The following is a 23,293-nucleotide window of genomic DNA, read 5'->3' as shown; positions in this document are numbered from 1 at the left end:
TAATTAACTTCTTGATAATTATACATTTATTTTAATCTAAATCTTTCACTAACTTATCCACCAATTTTTTTATACATAGTGAACACACGTATGTCTATATATATTTATATTCGTTTTGTTCTTGTGAGAAAAAAATAGAATATTATTTTTTTATTATAATTTTTTTATTAAAGATAGCTAATTAAATTTAAAAGATTATATACAAGATAAAATAATAAAACTATACAGGTAAGCCCAAAACATGTTTAGGGAAGGCCTCTTCGACCATTGCCATTGGCACTCCCCTAATCACCATTAAACTCATTTTACTTTTTAAAAAACTATATTTTAACGGAAAAAATCTAGTATGTTTCACTCCTCTCACAACAGAATTAAAATAAATTTAATTATGCATCTCATCAAATATACTTCCTAATAACGCAATGAAAACATATTTTCATCATTATTTAACAAAATCTTGTTAAAGTACCTGTCAAAATATTACCCAAATACATATAAAAACATTTATGTTTCCACGGGTTTTATTGAAATGCAAAATGAAAAACAATTTCATCATATTATGTTACACTTTTAAAAACACCAAGTTACATAAAAAAAAAGGCCTATTTTATTGAATAAATAGGAAAGACGAAAAAAAAAATTATATTTGACAAAAATATTAAATATCATAAGACTTGGTTTTAATCTATAATATACAAAATACGTGTATAGAATACAATAAGTACCTGATAATGTATAGAATATAACACGTATCTAATATTTAATACGTTTATTTTAAAAATAATAAAATACGACACATAATATATATATATATATATTTTTTGAAAAAGTTTATAATAATTTTTAAAATTTTCATAAATATATAATGGTTATTAAAATAAATCCAAATTAAAACCATATATATTAAATTTTTCAACATAAAAAATTATAAATTATTATTACCATAAAAATATTACTATTTTATACACTAAATACTAAATTTTATATTGATAAATATTAATAAAATATCTTCAAGTATCATATACGAATATATATATTATATATATTGAAATATGTGATCAGCATCATATATATTATAAGTTTTAATAAATTCATTTTGACTCTAATAATAAAAAAAATCATCTAAATACTAAAATCATACATAAATGCAATGAAGTGGTGGAGGATAATATACATTTAAAAGCTAATTTTTGTGTAAAAATTTAAATAAATCCAACCTTATTAGAACAATAATCTATCGATTTGTTGTTCTCCCATTTCACCCATCGAAGTGTGTATCAATGGTTAATAATCATCAAAACAAAAAATGAGAAAAATTCTGTAAAACATATATATCTTTTATTAAATAGTGATGTGACGTGTTAATCAACGATGAACACTCCTAAATCTTGTTATCAAACACTTCATAATTAGTTAGGGAAACAATGAGTATTATACTAAAAACTAATAAATTCATTGATATATTAATAATTATAACTAGAGTAAATTACAAAGAATTTCGATTTTTTTAATTTTACATAAACTTCTTGCTTCAAACCCATTGCATCGTCACATTTTTTATTACATAGTAAAACCATTATAGTAATAAAAATATATAAAAAAAAAATGTAAGTATAGTTTGGAAAATATAAGATTGTGTGTCCCAACAAGAAGTTTCTCTTATGTTGTGTCATAGTCAAACCAACCAACTGCAAATTACTAATTGGCAGCACCATTAACTTGAATGGCCATGCACTTCTGAACCATCGCATTCACCTTCAACATATGCACTTGTCAACTATATATATCTTAAACAATTCTTAATTTATTAGGCGTAATGTAACAAAATTAAGTATGAACTTTGATTCATATTTTTCCCAGTAGTTTCTTCCTTCCTCATTTAAAGTTAATATATTGTGAAATTTATTTTTCCCTGTTTATGTTATGAACTTTGAGTGTTATAGGTATAGACTTCATCTAATAAACTCTTTTGAGAGGATATTTTCTTATACATTTTTTTTTATTAAGTATTAGTTATTCTTTGTCTCAAATTATACACGAACACTAATAAAAATTATAATATTACATAAAAAATTTCTTGTAAATTTGTCAAAAAAAATTGTAAAGAATTTCTTACTATTTTTTCTAAGAATTTTAATTGACAGATAATTCATTCGTGGATAATTATTTCCTACAAAATTTGTTGTGAAAAGTGGTTTATACAAAATATTTTACAAAAAAAATTGACAGCAATTTTTTACAAATATTTTTTTATAATAAAATTTATAAATATTTTCTATAAAAAAATTTGAAAAAAATAACAAAAAATATAAGTTTTTTTAGTAATGAAATTTATAAAAAAGTCAGTTTTTTTACTTGAAACTTGAGGCTGACTTACTAAGTAAGCCTGTTCAATAAGTCACTCTACAAAACCTAATAGAAACTGATGTCTAAAGAGATTCTAATTGTTAAGATTTATAGAAAACACATGTAAGGGCTAATACACAAAGTTAAATCTAAATTATATGAAAATAAAATAAAAATCTAAAATATTTTAGATATTCACATATGAATCAATAAAAAACTGACAAACATAGGCAGGTTTGAAGTAAAAAAAAAACACCATACAACAATTCTATAAATTAAGATTATAATATATTTGAATGACTTACTTTTTGCTTTTAGGAGACTTAAATTAAGAATATTTTTATTGATGCATACATATATGTCAAAATTATCATATAAAAATCCGAATAAGCAAAAACCTTTTTTTATGAAACAGAGTTCAAGAGATATCAAATCCTAATACAAGAAACTTGCTTTTTAAAAGTTTGAACAAAGTTACACATTAATGTTCTTTGTGATATGAACTAACAAAAGTTGGTATTCAAATGAAGTGAGAAATAAAACTCCTCTGAAACGAAGTGCAAAAAAAAAGTTATAGAATTCAGAACAAAGTTCCATGATCTGAGTAGAGACTCTCTTCAACCTATTACATGATGAAAATAAGCATGGTATGATACATAGCTTCTTCCCCTGCATGAAGGGATCTTGAAAACCAGTTCTTAAGGTGTCATTTTGAAGATGTAGAATCATCAGAATGTAGAAAAGAGATAGGACTATAGTATGTGGTAAAAGGACTCTGATGATTGTGTACACCTTCATATGTTGTTATCACATAGCTGGAATCCTCTCTGTCCCTTTCCACCCTTTTCTTCACACTGCATCCTCCACTTGAACACTTGTAATAGTTCCTACCATCATTAATCAAATCACCCACTTAGCACAAATATCTCATTACAATGTTATAATATTTTTAGCTCTACCAATTCTTTACTCCCATTTGGCACTAGGTCAAATTAACCTTCATTTGATCTGAATTTCTTATTTTACCTAGATTTGTTGTCTTGTACTAGGTTGTTTTGTCTCTGTGCAAAGGAACAAGTGAATGAGAAATATTTTTACCTTAGATTTGGACTGCTCTTCACGGACTTCTTACCATACTTCCTCCACTTGTATCCATCATCCATGATCTCAAGCTCTGATTGAGTTCTGAACGCGATTCTTGGACCCAACCTTGCTTTGCTTCCACTATTCGCGTTCTTGCACTTTCTGCATAACATTATTCAACCCTAAAAAGTGTTATGCCATGTTACCCACACTACAAAGTACACAAATCAGATATCGTTTAACATAATCAATTTATAAGTATTCGGTACTCGACTTTCTTATTTTTACTCATATAAAACTTAGACTATAATCATTTCATGCATGTAACAAGATATGAAGAGAATGAAAGAGAGAGAGAGAGAGAGAAAAGGCACTTGCATGTTGTTGTTGTTGTTCTTAGAGGTTGCACCAGTGGTGAATCCATGAGTGGTATCACTGAAGGTTGGTTTTTCCGAAGACTCAGTGCTTTGTGATGATGGTGGAGAGTCTCCATGATGATGATGATGATGAAGGAAATCATCGAGAAGGAGGAAATCGGAGAGTGCGATCTCAGGGGATGATGGAGGCATGTTGTTATGAAGATGATGATCATGAGAGTTGGAAGGGTGAGGGTTTTCAAAGTAGAAGAAATCCATCGGTAAAGATGAATGTAGTAATAATAGTGTAGTTGAATGCAGAGAATGAGCATTTTATAAGAGTGAAATAGAGGATTAAAAAATGATATCTAGAAGGATATAATCATAGTTTTCCATTTCCATGTTATGGTTTTCCAGGAACCACCTTTCCATACTCTTTCCTAGATGATGCACTGAAGGTTCCTCCTCTATTATCCATGTTAACATCAACTACACCAATCTCATGTCATTCCATGACGTCATTGTCAAAAAGCTTTCATTTTTTTCTATTTAATATTCAGTTTTTATGTCTTTATAATTCATCCAAATAATAATAATAATAATAATATATAAAGGCCACCAGCACAAAGACCACGTTATGGATTTTACCCTAATTATTATTAACTAAGTGATTAAGTAATTAATTAATTTCCACTTTGGACTTAATAAGGTTTCATTGTCTCATCATTAAATCCAACGTAATTGGCTGGTTAGGTTAACCACGACAGCATATGTAGAAAGTTGTGGGCTTGTGGCGGCCGGAGAAAGATTCTTTTGCTGATTTAAGTTCACCGAAAACAACAAAACTGATGATCTAATATTTAACAGAAAACAAACTATGTTTTTTAATTTGGATTTTTTACTTGTTTTTTCTGTTTCTGTTTCTATAATACATTAATTACTATTAATTTTAACGTTTTAATATACATTAAAAAAATATTTAAAATATTAATACAGTGTATTTTTAATATCAGATAATAATATAAAAAAAATTAATAAATAATTTGGACTCATTTGTTACAGGAAAAACAGTACAAAATCTGGACTCTACGTATAAGTCGAATCATGATAATGGAATGGCTTCATGGATAACCTTAATTAGGTTTAAATCCTTTTAATACATTTAATTAATTTTTTTACCACTTTATAAATTTAAATATTTTTAATTAACTTTATTAAAAAATGTTATTTGAATTTTTTATTTTTTTTTTGTCTAATAATTTTTGTGAAACGAGCAAAATATTTTGGGTCCTTAATAGGAAAAAAAATTAGAGATTCAATTATCCTTTGTAAGAATTTTAAAATTTAATTGAATCAATGATTTTCTAATTTTTGGTTTAAAAATATTATTTTGGTGCTTTTATTAGTGGTGGACAAAGTTAATAGGCATAATCTAATTCTTTAGATATAGGTACTATTATTTCTCAATGTAAAAATATAATCTCCCACAATCCAAATAATTATAGAATTGAGTTTGCAAAGAGAGACATATATGTTGTGACTTATTCTTTTTATAGCATAGCAACAGGCAAGATTCAAATCTTATCAACCAATTCAATTATACTTTTATTCCTATAGTTTCATTAGAATGATGTATAAAGCTTATGTTAAAGTTTTGGAAAATTTTTAGATTTATCACATCACATGCTTGCAATTAATGTATTAGAGACGTGTTTGGAAGTGTTAATTATATTGTGATTTCACTAAATAGAAAAAAAAAAAATATATATATATATATATATATATATATATATTAAATATGTTGAGATAATATTATAATCAATTATTATATGAAGTATATCTCTTGCAGATTTTTTGATAGTTAAAAGAAAAAAAAACTAAAATTATCTTTAGCTTTGAGTCTTACATAATATAAAACTATTAAACCTAAATAATATATAATAAGTAAATTATTGTTATGCAATATAATAAGTAAAGATAATATTTTATTTTGTAAAGAAAAAAAATTAGAAAGAAGTATAAAAAATTAAGTCAATATTTGTTAATCTGAAAACGGTTAAATATATTTTAATTTCATTCTCTTTGAAAGAAGAGATGGGTTTAGTAAGTATATACAAATTAAAACACAATCTCACGTTTTTTATGAGAACTTGTCCATATGTTTTGTTTTAAATATTCACTTGTACTTATTTTAAAATATACTATATTTCAAGTTAATAAAATGATAAATATTTAGAAAATATAAATCAAATAAAATATACTACTAAGCTATAATTTTATATATTATGTAATTTCATATGATATGAAATGGTAGGTTATGTTAACATCGTATGAGATTTGTAATATTAAATGTAGAAATTCATTATTAAAAAAGTGTATTTTTAATTTATTGGTCATCTAATTCTATAAATTAAATAATTAAGTGATAAGCATCGAATGGAACGATATCGTAACTTTGAGACACATGCCTAATACAAATATAAAAAAACAACTCTTATCCTGTATCCATTTAATACTTTAAAATTAAAGTGATTTAAAATGAATGAAGCATATTAAATTTTGTTTTGTGATGTATTTGCATTTTGTGATTTTTCTATATTATAATAACATTTTATGTTTGATTGGAACATGTTAATAAGTTATTATCTGATATGCAATGAGATAATTGCATTTGCTTTATACATACATACTACACATACCACGTAAACATAGTTATTATCGTGTCTATATGGACGATGTTTTAAATATATACAATATTAAATTAGTAGGTAATGATATTATAATATTATTAAGTTAATAAATAAAATAAAAATATATTTATTAAATTTAAAATGAAATATATCAGAAAAGATGAGAGAATAGTAGTTGATAAATAAAATAAAAAAAACAATTTTTCAAAAATTTAATAAATAATTATATTTTAAAGAGTAAAATTGGTATTTTGAAATATAGACACAAAAGAGATCATCTATTTATATATTGTTATAGATATAACCATATATAAAGCGACTATATATAGTTCTATATGCATATTTCTTTTCTATTCTTTTTATTTTAATTTTTTTTCTTTATTTATTTTCTCACAATACACACCATTAAAGATAAATAGAGTTTTAAATGTGTATAATACAAATAAATAATTTATGTCATTCTTAGTCAAATATATTTTGAATTCAATTATGTTTGTTGTCATTGGAGGGATTAATGTGTCAGTAGCAGTGTTGAATTATTACCCTTTGACTGTGGGGAGAGACACTGCTATGTGGAGACCATTTCTCTAACATTTTTGTTAGGTGACAAAATGTTCTATAACAAAAGAAAAAGAAAAAAAAACTTATTAATTGTTTTTATTATTTATGTTAATATTTATCATAAGAATTTGAAAATAAATATTTCCTATCGTTCCTACTATAACAGTTTATAATATAATTATGCATGTTACTAAAAATAACTTAGTTTAATTATTTAAAAATATTACTTATTATTAAACTTGTTATTCATCAATGTAAGTTACAAATATTCATGATATTTAATAGAGATATGATAAGTATGGAAAACATATATATAATTTATATAAAATTGTAAAATATCTTACTATAAAAGCAAAAATTGTATCCATAATACGTTTTATTATAACAATGAAAAAGATTAATTTATAAAGGCCTACATTCATTAAATAGATTTTTAAGAAAAAAAAAAATGTGACAGAACCATCCCATGTTAAAGGAGATTATAACTGGCGTAGGACACGTTTATTATGTCAATGGAATTCAAATTAGAATATTAATTTCAAAAGGAAGACCTAAGTCAATCTACTTGAATTAAATAAAAAATGAAAAAGGAAAGAAGAAGAAAAAGAGATTCAAAGGTGAGATTTTTTTTTAATTGAGGACACGTGAGTGAAACTTTTATAATAGAGATAATTGCTGTAATACAATAATTTCTTTAATATATAAAAAATAATTTGACATAAAACTTTAAAAAAATATAAACTAAAATTAAAGTAAAAAAGTTATTATCAAATCTTAATAAGTAAAAAAAATTATATTTCAAAATAATAATGTATCAAAATAAATTATTCTGTAAATATAACATTTAGTTCAATATTTTTAGTGTAATATATCATAAAACTCTAAAACAAGACTATACTTCAAATCTGACACGGGAACTTTCCTTCTTTTCTCAAGCATTGTTATTTTTATTTTTATTATTATTTTACACATTTTACACACTATACACTTTTGTTATTTATATATATTCTTTTTCTTAATTAATTATTGGCTAGTGTTTGGTTAAAGGGAATGTTGCGTGGTATAACAAATAATAAGAGGGAAAGTACAAGGAAATAGGTAAGATGATAAGAACATTGACTTCACTTAGCAATTTTAGTCTTTGTGATTCCCACCCAACACAACGACGCCGTCTTGATATTCTATTCAATTTTAGTGACATTGCTTTTTGTCATCAAAACTTTTACTCGTGTGCTTCAAAATCAAACGTGGGCATTTGAAGAAAAAAGAGACTCAGCAACAAATAATGAAATTACCTGGAATGGACTACACTCAATAAATAAATAAATAATTTTTAAAATGATTGATTCATGTTGGTTGGTGACTGATGGAAAGTGAATGGATAGATGTTAGTCATGAGAATGAAAGCACTCACTTACCATTTAAATAATAAGAATATTATTTTTAAGTGTATATAATATATTTTTTATTTTCTTTTATCTTGATAATTTTATTATTAGAAAAGAGTATTTATTAAATAAGGTCAAATAACTAAAGACCAATTAAAAGTTTTTATAATTTTTTTGAATTACTTATACTAAATTAAAGGTTTAATTAAAAATGTGAATAAATATAAGAATATGAAGAGGGCATGGATGGGATGATATATGTAAATACTGAATTTATTCTTATGTCCAATTTAAAAAATAAAATATTACTCGTACATGTATATACTTAGTCATCTATAACAATATATAAAGAGAATTTTCGTTTTTGTATCCACATTTCAAAATACCAATTTTATCCTTTAAATATAATAATTTATTAAATTTTTAAAAATTGACCGTTATTTCTACAAGCTTCTTATAAAATCTCATATGTTTCTGTTTCTTCTCTTATTCTTTAATTATCAATGATTATTCTTTCCCAAAACCTAAACCCTAAATCATAAACCGTAAACACATATCGTGCCTGTGTTTATCCTAGTTATAATAAATAATTCTGTTAAAATCAAAACAAATTAAGATAATACATATGAGAATAGGAACATTTGTCATTCTAATTGTAACCTTAATCAAATTATCATAAAAATGTGGTGATTTCTTATCATTAATTTAATCTTGACCAAAACATAATTGTGACGATCAATTCATAATGAATCAAAACTTCATCAACTTGCCAAGGTTGGAAGCATTGTGTACTAAAGGTAAAATATTACTTAGGTTTTCTTAGGCTAACATTAATGATATTTTTTATTGATACCAAACACGATTTGTTGCTATAGATCCCAAGTAAATTTATATTCTATTAAGTTAATTACAATTATTTTGACCAATGTTAATTAAAAATGTATGATGAGGATATTCTTCTATTAACAACTAAGGTTAATCAAAGTTTTCTATCAACATTTATGGCAGTAGTTTTTGGTCAATATAAGTCAAATTATTTTAGTCCTTTGGTAACAATTATTTTTTTATTAATAGTTTTGAAATTATTTTGGTATCAATGTAAGAGTTATTTACCAGAAAGACGCATAAAGGAATAACAGAAAAAAAATATATAAAAATCAAATCATGGTTTTAAGACTTCCTTCAAAATTAAGAAACTATGTAAAAGAACTCAAAGTTTGCAATTTCCTTTAAAACATATAGCTCACAACAAATATAAATAAGAAAAATAAAGAACAACTAAGGAGTTTAATGGGAAAAATCAAATCAAAGCTACAAATTAAGCAAATGAATGACGATGGTAAGAAATCAAGACACAATCAAGCAAAAGATAATTGAATAATTTCTTTTATTAACGACAATTTTTTTTTTCTCAACCACCATTCCAGAAATTTAAGTAAGTTTGGGTCAACACCAAGAACAAAACCAACACTGTGACATGTGCATCAAGACTGACACTTAGGTTGAAATTTGAATGAGTTAGCATTTGAGTCAACACATGTACTAAAGTCTACACCAAAATTTGCACATGCACAAGCACCATCACAAACTATTCCAAAAGGGTACTATTATTAATCAATATGTAATCTTCAATATTTAGATTGGTAAAGGTGGTTATGGATTAGTCTGATTTAAATAAAATATATTAGATGTATAATTCAGTTTCCTTTTAATTAAATTAACTATATTTCATTTCTATTAATCCAATTTAAATTAGATTAAATATAGAATGAATATATTTTTTCAATTAGATTAAATATAGTGAGATGAATCTAATATATTTGATTATTAGGTTTACTAGACATGGTTTGGTTCGATATGACTTGTCTAGAGTTTGGTTCACTTTGCTTGACTTTAGGTCTTAGTTGTCTTACCTCCATGTTGCTAGAAGCTAACTTGAATCGTCCATACCAACTTCACTCGACTTGGATCCGGGTCAACTAGACTTAGTGAGGGATCGTGCCAACTCAGTTTGACTATGGACTTGGGATGACTCAGCTAGACCTTGAGCTCGGAATGAGTCGGCTCGATCCTTAAGTCCGAGATGACTTGGCTCAATTTTTAGTATATGCCGACTCACCTCAAACTTAAGCTTGGACTGACTTGGCTTGACCTTTAGTTTGCTCGACTTAGCTTAACCTTCGACTCAAACCAACTTAAGTTCATTCTTTATTTTGAGTTGACTTGTCTCTATTCTTCGATCTGGGCTGTCTCCTTTTGACTTTCATATCAGGCCAACTAGACTCAATTATTTGGCCCAAGCAATGCTCGACCTTTGACGTATGTTGAGTTGAGTCTATTATTTGGCCAATTTCAACTCAACTTGCTTGACCTTTAGCTTAAGTTACCTCGTATTGAATTTTCAGCCTAAACTGACTTGGTTCAAATTTTTTTGGCTTAGAATAACTTGGATTGCCTTTCGATCCACCTAACTCATCTTTATCTTTAGTTTGGATTAACACATCTTGACCTTTGACCCTAATTGACTCAACTCGATTCTTCAACCTAAGCTGAGTCATCTCGATTTTTTGGCCTGAATTGACTCAATTCATTCTTCGACCAAGTCAACTTGACTTTGACATTTGACTCAGGTCAACTCATCTCGACCTTGAGCTTGAGACGACATGTCACGACCTTTTGTTCAGGCAAACTTGTCTCGACCTTTAACCTAGATCGACTTGACTGGACTCTTTGGTCTAGGCCAACTTAGCTCTACTTAGATCGATTTGGTTGGACCTTCATCTTTGGTCAACTCAGCTCAACTTTTGACCCAAGCTTACTCTGTGGACCCAACCCAACTTGGCTAAACCGATCCTCAATCACCTTGACTCGACTTAGACACACATTAATTTTGAATTTTCAAAATCCAAAAAAATAATCCAATCTAAATTCAATCCAAATTTAATTAAGTGGGTTGAACTTAAAATAAAAAAAATGTGGATTTGGAGTAGGAATGAATCTATTTAAATAATAAGTAATATAGATTTAGATTATTATAATGGACTTTAGAATTTGATTTTTGTTCTTAATAGGTGATTCAATAACTTCCAATAAAACTATTAGGATATAGACTTTGGTCTTATATCAAGAAGTACGTTAAAACCTAATTTATCTTTACAAAATTTGTCTTTAAAATGAAAGTTGTTGATCTTATCTTCAATAAACACAAGATCTCGAATAGTAACTAAAGCAAAATAAGGTAGATTTGGATAGCACATTATCATTGAAATATGCATGTCGCAAGTGCACGTGTGTCTTAAGTAATCTTTCCTAAATATAATGGACAAAACTGCATCGGACTATAATGTATAAACCTCATTCTTAATTTTTTATTTCCCCCTTTTCAAATTGATTTACATTTAAAATAATCTCACATTGATTGAGAAAAAAAAAGTGAGCATAAGTATTATGAGAGGTCAATTAAATTAAAATATCTTTATTCTATTTTTTTTCCATAAAGATATGTCAGTACAAAAAATGTTTAACAGGAGCAAACATGGAATAGGTTATTGGAAATTAAAAAAAATGGCAATCAAAATATATTTTTAAATACTAAAACGATAATAAATTGAAATAGAAAATGTCTCTTTTAAATAAATGATTCATTTATCACTACTAAAAAAATTCATATTTCCTACCAATTTTGTTTTGAATTTTTTTTTGTAGGAAATACTTATAAATTTTGTTATGAAAAAAAAATTGCAGGAAATTGCTACCATTTTTTTTGCAAAATATTTTGTATAAAACACTTTTTGCAACAAATTTTATAAGAAATACTTGCGAATTTTATAATTTTGTAGGAAATAATTACCTACGAAGGAATTACCTGCCAATTAAAATTCTTAGAAAAAATAGTAGGAAAAAATCTTTTCTTGCAAAACTTTTTAACAAATTTGCAAGAAAATTCTCATGTAATATGAGAATTTGTAATAGTACTTGAAAAAAGTACAGAATGAAAAAGAAAGAAAGTACAAAGAAACTTACGTTATAAAAACTAGGTGATAAAAGTTAAAAACTCAGTCAACATGTTACATTAAAAAAAATAAGAAAAAATCAAATAAAATAAGAAAGTAAATGTAATTTTATTAAAAAAATAAGTATTATATATTAAAATACAGGTGAATGAATATTTATTTAAAGACAAAATGACAAGGATAATATTATTTTATTAGAGATTTAATGACATTGTTTTATCTGTTCTTTAATTTTTGTTGACATTGTTTTGTTACAATATTTTAAAGTCTGTTAAACTTAAAACTTCATCCATTTGTATTAATATCATTATTCAAAGAGTTCTGATAGACTCACGGAGAGACATTGGTAAGTCTTAAATGCTAGTTTTGAGAAAAGACAATGTAAATTAAATGCAAGCATCATCGGTTTCTTCAAAGTGTGTGTCAGATGAGACTAGATTGCAACATAACCGAACTGTCTCAACTGTCAAAAACAGAGTAAAACCTCCTTTATTTGCCTCATACAGATTTTGGTGTTAGATCCAACAATTAGAGGCAACCACGTAGGTTTCAAAGTCAACTAAGAAAAAAGGAAAAAACATTGGTGATTTGTGACAGAACACCTTTTTTATATGTTAAAAAACAATCATGCTCCGCTGTCACTAGAACGTTGGTTTTGGTTTGCAAATCACATGATCCTCACTTGCCTCGTTCAAATGCAGAAATGAAGAAAAAAAAGAGAGAAAAAAGCAATTCCCCTCGAAGAACGACAGCACCACCAACAACAACCATTAAGAGGAATCCAGAACTTCCCTTTTCTCTCATAACACCCTTTTTTTCCTTCTTTTCTGTTTTCACTTACTTTTCCATTCTTGACAAAAAGAGAAACCTGTTCTTCTTTCTGCACACACCCTTTTGAGTCTCCCACATGGATGTTTCACAGAGAAAGAGAACTTTGCTTAAGGTCATTGTTCTTGGTGATAGTGGGTATGTATAAGTATAACACCTTTTTTCTGCATTCCAAGTTTTCCTTTTTTGCTTTAATGTTGTTGATGTTATTACCTCATGTAAGATTCTCTATTGATGAATGTGAATGCTGATTAATCCCTTTTTCTTGATCTTGTTTTCAGTGTGGGAAAAACTTCGTTGATGAACCAGTATCCATTTTGGCACTTACATTTACCGTTTGAGAGCAAAAGTAAATAAATAAGTGAAAGTTTGGTAGTTTTTCTGATGCTAATGATTCGCTGTAGGTGCATTATTCATTCCAAAATCATCGATGCTTTTGAGCTTTTCACTGTTCTGGTTTTGTTTTGTTTCGTTTTTCCAACGAGTCTTGTAAAGTCTCGACCCAATGTTGGTACATGAGTTGGCACTAGTTTTTCTAGGTGCATATCCTGCTGGAAAAATATTATTGGCTGCATACCAATAATATTTTTGAAACAAAGGCTCAAATTGGGTTTGAGTTTTTTTCTTTTTATTACTGAAACTGTGTTTGATTTGATTCAAAGAATGAAACCAGAAAGTAGTCTATATCATAACTTTGTGGAACATTAACTTTGAATTCAGATACGTATATAGAAAATTTAGTCTGCAGTATAAGGCCACAATTGGTGCTGATTTTGTCACAAAGGAGATTCAAGTTGATGACAAACTGGTAACATTGCAGGTGAGCACTTTAAAATGTGATCAAAGTTTTACCCTTTTAGAATTCACACTTGATTTGTGTCTGAGTACACCAGAAAGGTATCAATTTTTCAGTACTTTTTTCAACTTTTGGTTGATACGATGAAAAATGAAACATAATATTTTGGCAGATTTGGGATACGGCAGGGCAAGAAAGGTTCCATAGTCTTGGGGCTGCATTCTATAGAGGTGCAGATTGCTGTGTGCTGGTGTATGATGTAAATATACACAAGACATTTGATACTTTGAACAATTGGCATGATGAGTTTCTTAAGCAGGTATGTTGTTATTTGTTCATATCATCTTTCAATTGTTCCTCTTTTTGTATTTGTTTATTGCTGATTTTTGTCTTCTATTTGAATTACTCTGTCCTTGAGGTGAAGTCCAGTCAAACCAAACCAAGTTATATAAATAAAAGTCTTTTTGTTGTTGAATATTCCACGTCAACCAGAGATGAAACAAATTTAAAAATGTAGTTTGATGCAATTTTTAAAGTTAAGTTAAATTTAAAATTCACTTCTTAAAATGATATTAAAGTCATCTGAAACCTATCTTAATGAGATTTGTTGTTTGTTAAGCTTATCGTACCACTGTTATCGGAACACTTATTTAAGTTTAGTTCCAAGGATTCTACATGGACTAGAAACAAGACAGATTTAAAGTATATAAATAGATACAAATTTCATTTTACAAATTCGTTTTATAAGATTGAATTAGGTTTAAAGTCCATCACTTTTGATCTAAACTAAGCAAGCTATATATATATATATATATATATATATATATATATATATATATATATATATATATATATATATATATATATATATATGATCGGTTGAAGTTGCCCTTTCACCATGTGAAACCCGTCTGATCTGTTCTGCATATTGATATTTGATCTCAGGGTGATATGAATGATCCTGAAGCATTTCCCTTTGTATTACTTGGGAACAAGGTTGATGTAGACGGTGGAAACAGTAGAAGGGTATGGAATATACGAAATTTTGCAGCAATTATTTTTTCATACACTGTTATCATTACCCAATGATTTTTCTTCGTGTAAAGTGTTTGAAATGGTCACAAGTAGTAGCTCTGCCATATGTTGCAGGTCACTGAAAAAAAAGCTAGAGACTGGTGTGCTTCCAGGGGAAACATACCATACTTTGAGACCTCTGCAAAAGAAGGCTACAATGTTGAGGAAGCTTTTCTATGCGTTGCCAAAATTGCACTGGAAAATGAACACCAACAAGACATGTGAGAATCAACAATTTGTACCTTTTTAACATGATTCTTAATAAATGTTGTGCACTTATGCATCAAATGTTGTATTTTTTGTTGCAGCTATTTTCGAGGAATCTCTGATGCAGTCTCAGAAGCAGAACAACAACGAAGTGGTTGTGCATGTTGAAGTGATGTATTTTACTGAACATATTTGGTTTTGCACTTTGACCCTGTATCATTCAATTTATGAAGGTGTATTTATCTTTAAATTCCAAAATTAGCCTCTCGGTATGCGTGGAAATTCTTCTTTGCTATCACTACTTCAAATTTTAATTTTCATTATCCAGCCAAATGTAGATTTTGTTATTTATTTAATTTATAACTCGGTGTTTTTGAATGAAATTTTTTATGACAGATTTTAGAAAATAAAAGTATGAAAAAAAAAATTAAAATTGTTTGTTTTTTAAGTTATATTTTAGAAACTCTGTTATAGAATTTCTGTAATTTTATTTTTACCTTGTATAAACTTGTATTTGTTTGCGCAACTTTATTTCATTTTTTTTGTCCTACTGAACAATTAACAATTGTGTTATTTCTTGTATATGTAGTATTATAATTATAGAGGTTTAAATTGTCCTTTGAATGTGTACTCTTTTAATAAAATTTTAGATTTTTTTTTGGAATTCTTTACTCAAAATAATATAGTTTGTCATAAATTATCATTTTAAATTGTTTAACTCTATTTGTTAAAATTCTCACTCCAATCACGTTATAAAACAATTAATATAAAAGCTTAGAATATGTGACGAAAGTATCATTGACATATATATACATATATATATATATATATATATATATATATATATATATATATATATATAATCTCATTTTTAAGCATTGCGTTTTCCATAAATATTGAATGGATGAATTAAAAATAAATAAATAATATTAAATTATTGTTATTTTTATAATAGTCACTATAATTGAATCTATTATTAATTCTTATATATGAATATTATTATTAATAATTATATATATAATACGTTTGGCTTTTAACAGTAGATATAAAAGTGAAATTTTTGTTTATTCTCTCAAATATTTTTTATATGATTAAAATATAGTCTTTATTTTCGATCAATTTTATCATTTTAGTCATAATATACATTTTTTATTTCAATTAAATTTCAATTTTGTCAATTTTTTTCAATTTAATACTTTTTCTAACTTGTTTCAACTTTTTATAATTTTTTTTAATTTAAAAAAAAATTAATGTGTCAATTTAATCATGTGTCATGTGTTAGAGTCAATGTTTCATTTTTAATTTAATTCGCATATTTATTATTTTTCTCAATTCACTTCTAATATAATTTAAAATTAAACAATTTTACTTCTCTCTAAGATCAAATTTATCTTTTATAATGATGTGAAATAAACATAATTTTAACATCTATGTCAAATAAATATATTAGAATTAATTATTTTATAAACAAAGAACATAAAACATAAAAAAATTGTTTTCTAAATTACTAAAAGAAAACTATAGTAAACTCAACCTCTACTGCCTTTTTATCTAGTAGGCTAATAAGTTAGTTCGTATTAGGCTCCTCACATTGATATTTATATGTACGAAGTAAACAATATAATTGAACAAATTAAAAAAAATAACTTAATGAAGAAATACTTAATTAAAAATATAAAAATTTCAACACTTAATAAATAAAAAAATAATTAAAATTTAATTAAAAATGTAAAAGACTTAAAGGTTAATTAAATATGAAATAAAATTCCTGAACTTATTTTGTTTTTTTGTGGATATTTTTCCGGCTGACATTAATCTATGAGGTGAACACATGAATTACGTAGAAATATCAAATTCCAAAATCCCAACCAAACACGTCACACGATGGTTGAAGTTTGAGGCAAAGAACAGCACGTGTTGTGGGTGCAGTTTTCTCTCTCTCTCTCTCTCTCCAAACTCCAATGGCTTTCTCTGCAATCTCTGGTATGCATTCTCCTCAATTTGTTCGCCTTCCTATCTCCTTCTCGCAATCTTCTTCACCGACGGTCCGATTTTCACCGCCAAATCTAAAACGCCATAAACCACTTTCCATTCGATCAGTTTCAATCCCCGGTACGCCTTGCATCCTTATATTTCCTCGTTTGTTAATTTCCTCTTAATTACCAACATCAATTACAAATATCATTTCAGATTACAATTTTGTGGTTTAGAAAAATGATACACCTTTCTAGTTTCTAGGAAGAGGGACGCACTTTCTTCAATTTGAAGATTTTGTTCGGAAACCTTTGCGAATGATTTCGTCTCCATTTAATAAGAGATCCGATTATTTGCTAGTTTTTCTTGGCTTTGAATGTTATTAGTGTGCATGACTTGGGTTCTGCCTACCCTAATTTCGAGGAAGGTGTATTGGCCAGGATAAAGGATGAATGTTAACCGGTGGATGCGTGCATGCCGGAACTCTTTTGTTATAATGCTTCCTAATTATATGGGATTTCAACATAAAGGACTGCTTTATTGCCCTTTTATTAGGGTTTGTTTGGGTGAATAACTTGGGGCTTATTTATTAGAGAAACTTCTTAATAAACACCTCTAGAAAGGAAAATAGGAAGGAAATGTGAAGTTAGTTTCTCCATTAACTAAAACTTTAGTTAATTTATACATGAACTAATTTGTAGAAGTTATTTTTTATTGGGTTCTCCAATAATCTTAAACTTATTTTAACTTATGGATAAATTAAATTAGTTTTTTCTTTTCTAGAAGTGTTCATGGAGATATTTCCTCCAAACAGACCTTTAATTTTGTACTTATTGAATGAGTGTCTTGTATAAGTTGCTTTTATTCTAAGAGAAAATAAAGTTAAACTGTTTCTGTAGAAGTTGTGAACTGTTTTCATTAGTTGTTATCCTGTATTGCGTTTTGAAATAAGTTGGAAACTGCTTTATTGACAACTTATAAGTTGTTTTTATAGAATCTCATAAATATTTACAAAAGTGTTTCTGTCATAAGATAAATTCAATAAAGGTCTTCCTACTTCGCCCTTAATACCTTTCCTTCTTTATCATTGCTTTATACTGCAATGAAAGGGAAATAATTAAATAGTCAAATTAACTTACGGCCGATATGATATCAGTCATGTTTGCCTCTGTATAATCTATTACACGTAAGGTTCTTGAATATTCTTGGTCAAATAAGTCCTTGGTTCGGGAACCTCGAAGACTAATATGACCAACTAATTGCATATTCAATGACCATAACAGTGTTTCCCACTGGGGATTAATATGAGCAAAAGTTGTTTAAGGACAAATTTGACAAGTTACAGCATCAATCAAGTATTGTTTCACTAGATGGGTTCAGCCACATTGGTCAAATAATGACACGACGTTTAAATCTGATAATATTTTTGTGATTTTTTCACACTTTCATGTGATGAATTGGCACATCATTAGAAGAACTTGACTTAGATAGCTGAGTGGATGGTAAAATTTCTGAGTCTTTTAGTGATTCGGCATTACATAGTTATGCAATGATGTATTACATTGATGCTTGCCAATGGATCTCAATTAGGCATTATATTAATATATGAAAATTTAAATGATGCATTGTTATAATAATAATATTAATATATTACACTTAAATGATGCATTGTTGTAAATAAATGACCCATTTGCTAAATATCTCCCTGTTTACAACAAAGTGTTAAATATCATATTTCTCAATGTGTGAAAGACAAAATGGTTGTAGGGTGCAAATAGATATTTACAGTGAAATATGAGACAAATAGGACAATAAAGGCAGATTGGTTGCAACGGGTTATGCTCAAACTTGTAGACATGATTATGACGAGACATTTGCTTCATTAGTAAAGATAAATACAATTTGATTTGTTTTTGCTCTAACATTTTGTTTGGAACATGCACGAATTGGTCGTGAAGAATGTCTTTCTTCATGCTTTAGAAGAAGTGTACATGTAGATTCCTCAAGGATTTGAAACTCATTGTAGAAGGAATAAAATGTGTCTCCTATAGATGACCTTATATGGTCTTAAGCAATCTCCAAGAACATTGATTGGGAGATTTATGAAAACAACGGTTTCTTTCAAATACAAGTAAAGTCAGCGATATTATACTTTATCCATAATGTACTCAGTTACAGGTAAATTCACTATATTATTGGTTTATATGGATGGAAAGATTATTGTAGGAGATGATGAAACAAAGAAATTAATTTGAAAGAAAAAATTAGCAGTCAATTTGAAGTGAAAGGTCTGGAAAATTTAAAATATTTCTTTGGAATAGAGGTTGCTTGTTCCAAACAGTGGATTCGCATCTCTCAAATAAAATATGTACTTGATCTCCTCAGATAAACATTTAAGTTGGGTTTGGAACCTCTGGTAGTTTCTATTGAACAAAATTATAAATTTGGAAGTGAAGCGAGTTCTCTTATAGAAAAAAAAAAAAACTCTAATATTAGAGATTGGTAGGAAAACTTATGTATCTGTATGCCAAACATTGTTCATGCAATTAGTGTGGTAAACCAGTTTATGCACGATCCAAGAGAAACATGCAAGTAGTTGACAAAAACTTTTCAGTACTTGAAGTCAAGCTCAAAAAAGGGACTACTCTTTAGGAAAGAGACTTTTAACCCTAAAGATATATACTGATGCAAACTATGTAGGTTTTGTTACTAATAGAAAATCTACCTCTGGATATTATATATTTCTTAAAGAAAGTATTGTACCTAAGAGAAAGAAAAAGCAAGGTGTATGAAAGACTCTCGATGAAAGTCATATTAGAAGACCTTAAAATGAAGGTTGACATCCCTATTTAATTGTACTATACAAGTTAGCCATGAGTATTGCCAATGACCTAGGAAACCATAACAAGACCAAATATATCAAAATTAACTGCCACTTCATCAAAGATAATTTTAAGAGAGGTGTTGTGATTACAACCCATGTCCTTATTGGACTTCAAAATTCAAATAGCATAAGATTTTTGTAGGCAAGTTTGATATTTATTTACCAACTTGAGGAGGAGTGTTGTAAATAATGGATTATTAGGAATAAGGTATCTTAAATATCTTCTTAATGTTTATCAGAAAATACCTTTAGAATCTTTTCATTTATTTCAGCATGTTTTTATTCTCTTATTTTGAAGAGTTTGATTGTTACAACAAATAGAGGTAATGAGAATAATTGGTGTAGTTGTTGTCAGTAAAATAATTATTTGGAGAACTATCTTAATAAGTTATTTATATTAGTGCTCTAAGTAAATCCAAAGAAAACTAGAATAGTCTCTTATCAACATTCGGTACTTTGAATTTTGTTATATACCAGTGTGTGCTATGAGAAATACTTTTTCCACCTTATTTAACACTTATTTAATCTCTGTTTTCCCTCTTTCCACCTACCTTTCAGCTGCACCGGCTTCTGGGTCTGTGGCCCCTGCAATTTCTCTTACGGATAATGCACTGAAGCACTTGAGTAAGATGAGGTCTGAACGAAATGAAAATTTATGTTTAAGAATAGGTGTCAGACAAGGTGGGTGCTCTGGTATGTCATACACAATGGATTTTGAGGACAGGGCTAATAAAAGGCCAGATGACTCCATCATCGAGTATGAAGGCTTTGAAATTGGTATGATTCATAATTTGTTTCTTATAACTGACATTTATAATTCACAAGGATCGACTAATCTCGTGCTTTATTCAGGGAAGGGATGGTTAAAATATTTGACATGCTTTAGCTACATTCCCTACAGGTTTATTGGTCAACGTGCCAATGCACTTATCTTTACAAACTGTAATACCGCAACTTCTGTTTAAAATTATTCTCCTAATTAAGCTATTTGACCTAGACAAAATGTGTACTGGTTCGCATTTTGCAAATATGTGGAGGATACTAACTTACTAAGTGCGTTGCAGTACTGATGTTAATCTTAGTTATATTTTTACGTGGTAGGAGGTTTTGTTTCAATGTTTATATATGTGATTGATTTTAACCTTCTATCATGTAAAATATCTTCGCACAGCAAAAACATTATTCTTGGAGGGATTGTCTGAAATAGAAATGACAGAACATAACTTTTCCTGTACGGATTTACTAATCTCCCTGGATTCAATTTCCAACTATCATTACTTATCACATTCTCTCTATACCTTTTCTTCTTTCCACTTCTATCCATCCGAAAATTGGGTGGATATTTATCTCTATTATTCAGGAAATGCTTGTCAATCCCCTACTAGTACTAATGGCGTTTGAGTGGAAAACAAAACAATCCGAAACTAAGTTGAATTGAAGGCTTGGTCCACTCATGTACTTCTTTTTCAGCTTGGATTGTCAAAGTTATGCATGGAACAACAGTAAAAACTGTTGCTTTTATTTTTATTATTATTGTTGTTTTTAATACTGCATTTGGATTGCTTCCGGTACCGAGCATACTGTAATGGGTAAATAAAAGAAAAAACAGTGAGCAAACTGTCTCCCACCTTACGCCAGAGCAAAAACATGTATGTGGTGATTATGGTATTGGAGACTTTCCTGTATATTTTTGTTTCTTTGGTCCACCGTCCATTTTAAATTTCTATGATCAATGTAACAACTGCATCACTGCATATTTAAAATTTTTGTTGAAGTCTTAATACCATAAGCCACTGTATGATATATTCTGACTTCTCTGTTTATTTCTGCAGTTTGTGATCCTAAAAGCCTACTCTTCATATTTGGCATGCAATTAGATTACAGTGATGCTCTGATTGGGGGAGGCTTCTCTTTCAAGAATCCTAACGCAACACAGACTTGTGGATGTGGTAAATCCTTTGCCGCCGAATAAAACCATGTTTATAGACAGTAGTTGCAATACTAAGGTGATTGTTTCTACCAACACTCTGTACCAAACATAGATTTTTATCACTAACATGAATAAATATGTGCATTGTCAGAAAATAGCTACTAAACGTTTGTTGTTTGAATTGTTTATATTTGTTTTGTGCTACATCATCAATCCTTCATAAAAAATATGTTTCAATGTTTAGGGAAATATTTTTCTTTTGGCAGAAATTAGATAAAAAGTGATGTATTTTATACAACTTGTTAACTTGTTGTAGCTGATTCGTAAAAGAGTAATTATGTTTCTCACTAATAACATTTTAGTTTCGGGAATATAGGAAGGAGAACGCTAACCAGTTGTTTTCAGGATACTAGTTAAGAAAGAAAAATTTATCGAAAAATGTTAATACTTTATTCTCATCAAATTTTGTTAAATATAATTTAATCGTGACTTCTAGAAACTTATTCATTAATCTCTTCGCCAGTAATTTTCGTAAGGTACGTGTTTTATCACAATTATCTGAAGGCATGATAAAATAGAAAAATACAATATTAATGTTTTCACAGGAACCACTCTTTAGACATTGTAGGTGGTCTTTATACAGGTTTATTTACAGCAATCAACATTTTTTTTTATCACAGATGCATCAGTTAAATATATTCATAAATTCTTGTTAGGCGATAATTTCCTAATTGTTTTAATAATATAAAAATTAATCTGTTATATATGATGTCATGGATAATGGAAGACCAAGTTCAAAATAATTATAAATATGTAATTTAAAAGTATTATATTGTAATTTGATTTATATTTGTAACAATATATTTTTTATCCTAAAAAATATAAATTATATTTTTTAGATATAAAAGTGAATACTTAAAATTATAGAAACAAAAAAGTTTTAATTAGAAAAAATATAAAAATATAAATTTAAGAATATAACAATATATAAAAAATTATAACAAAATACTGTGTTATGTTGAAAAAAAAAAAACTCCATCAATTTGATATAAAAAATTCAAAAAACTGCAGAAAAAAATTCGAGAAAAAAACATATTTAAATTTAAATAATTAAATATAAAAATACTAATTCCCTAAATATATATATATATATATATATATAT

General features: G+C 27.6%; 3 protein-coding genes across 3 annotated transcripts; 2 read left to right on the top strand and 1 right to left on the bottom strand.

Moving 5' to 3' along the window:
* Positions 1-2,904: 2,904 nt before the first annotated feature.
* On the bottom strand, positions 2,905-4,133 carry WRKY59 (WRKY DNA-binding protein 59). The gene is made up of 3 exons (XM_085670947.1): positions 3,804-4,133; positions 3,445-3,587; positions 2,905-3,233 (listed from the first exon to the last, which is right to left on the bottom strand). The coding sequence occupies exons 1-3, from the start codon at positions 4,062-4,064 to the stop codon at positions 3,053-3,055; spliced, it is 585 nt and encodes a 194-aa protein (XP_085527073.1). The 5' UTR covers positions 4,065-4,133; the 3' UTR covers positions 2,905-3,052.
* An 8,977-nt stretch (positions 4,134-13,110) lies between these two features.
* On the top strand, positions 13,111-15,637 carry RAB7A (RAB GTPase homolog 7A). The gene is made up of 7 exons (XM_028065738.2): positions 13,111-13,403; positions 13,547-13,573; positions 13,986-14,085; positions 14,234-14,380; positions 15,007-15,087; positions 15,211-15,356; positions 15,444-15,637. The coding sequence occupies exons 1-7, from the start codon at positions 13,345-13,347 to the stop codon at positions 15,508-15,510; spliced, it is 627 nt and encodes a 208-aa protein (XP_027921539.1). The 5' UTR covers positions 13,111-13,344; the 3' UTR covers positions 15,511-15,637.
* Positions 15,638-17,184: 1,547 nt separating this feature from the next.
* Positions 17,185-22,285, top strand: CPISCA (chloroplast-localized ISCA-like protein). Its single transcript, XM_028065362.2, has 3 exons — positions 17,185-17,454; positions 20,759-20,977; positions 22,033-22,285. The coding sequence occupies exons 1-3, from the start codon at positions 17,304-17,306 to the stop codon at positions 22,170-22,172; spliced, it is 510 nt and encodes a 169-aa protein (XP_027921163.1). The 5' UTR covers positions 17,185-17,303; the 3' UTR covers positions 22,173-22,285.
* Positions 22,286-23,293: the final 1,008 nt, after the last annotated feature.

This window comes from Vigna unguiculata, chromosome 3 (assembly GCF_037176805.1).
Source record: "Vigna unguiculata cultivar grain cowpea cultivar isolate G323 ecotype 2 chromosome 3, ASM3717680v1, whole genome shotgun sequence".
NCBI lineage: Eukaryota > Viridiplantae > Streptophyta > Magnoliopsida > Fabales > Fabaceae > Vigna > Vigna unguiculata.
The sequence above is the reverse complement of the archived record's forward strand: the minus strand, read 5'-3'. Positions and strand labels throughout refer to the sequence as shown.

Bases quoted from the DNA above. Each gene is read 5' to 3' on its own strand.
- CPISCA (XM_028065362.2), top strand. From the start codon at position 17,304: ATGGCTTTCTCTGCAATCTCTGGTATGCATTCTCCTCAATTTGTTCGC. The intron at 17,455-20,758 runs GTACGCCTTGCA...CCTACCTTTCAG, and splicing joins TCGATCAGTTTCAATCCCCG to CTGCACCGGCTTCTGGGTCT. The intron at 20,978-22,032 runs GTATGATTCATA...TTATTTCTGCAG, and splicing joins GTATGAAGGCTTTGAAATTG to TTTGTGATCCTAAAAGCCTA.
- WRKY59 (XM_085670947.1), bottom strand. From the start codon at position 4,064: ATGGATTTCTTCTACTTTGAAAACCCTCACCCTTCCAACTCTCATGAT. The intron at 3,588-3,803 runs GTGCCTTTTCTC...TTATGCAGAAAG, and splicing joins ACAACAACAACAACATGCAA to TGCAAGAACGCGAATAGTGG. The intron at 3,234-3,444 runs GTAAAAATATTT...TAATGATGGTAG, and splicing joins AAGAGCAGTCCAAATCTAAG to GAACTATTACAAGTGTTCAA.
- RAB7A (XM_028065738.2), top strand. From the start codon at position 13,345: ATGGATGTTTCACAGAGAAAGAGAACTTTGCTTAAGGTCATTGTTCTT. The intron at 13,404-13,546 runs GTATGTATAAGT...TCTTGTTTTCAG, and splicing joins ATTGTTCTTGGTGATAGTGG to TGTGGGAAAAACTTCGTTGA. The intron at 14,381-15,006 runs GTATGTTGTTAT...ATTTGATCTCAG, and splicing joins ATGATGAGTTTCTTAAGCAG to GGTGATATGAATGATCCTGA.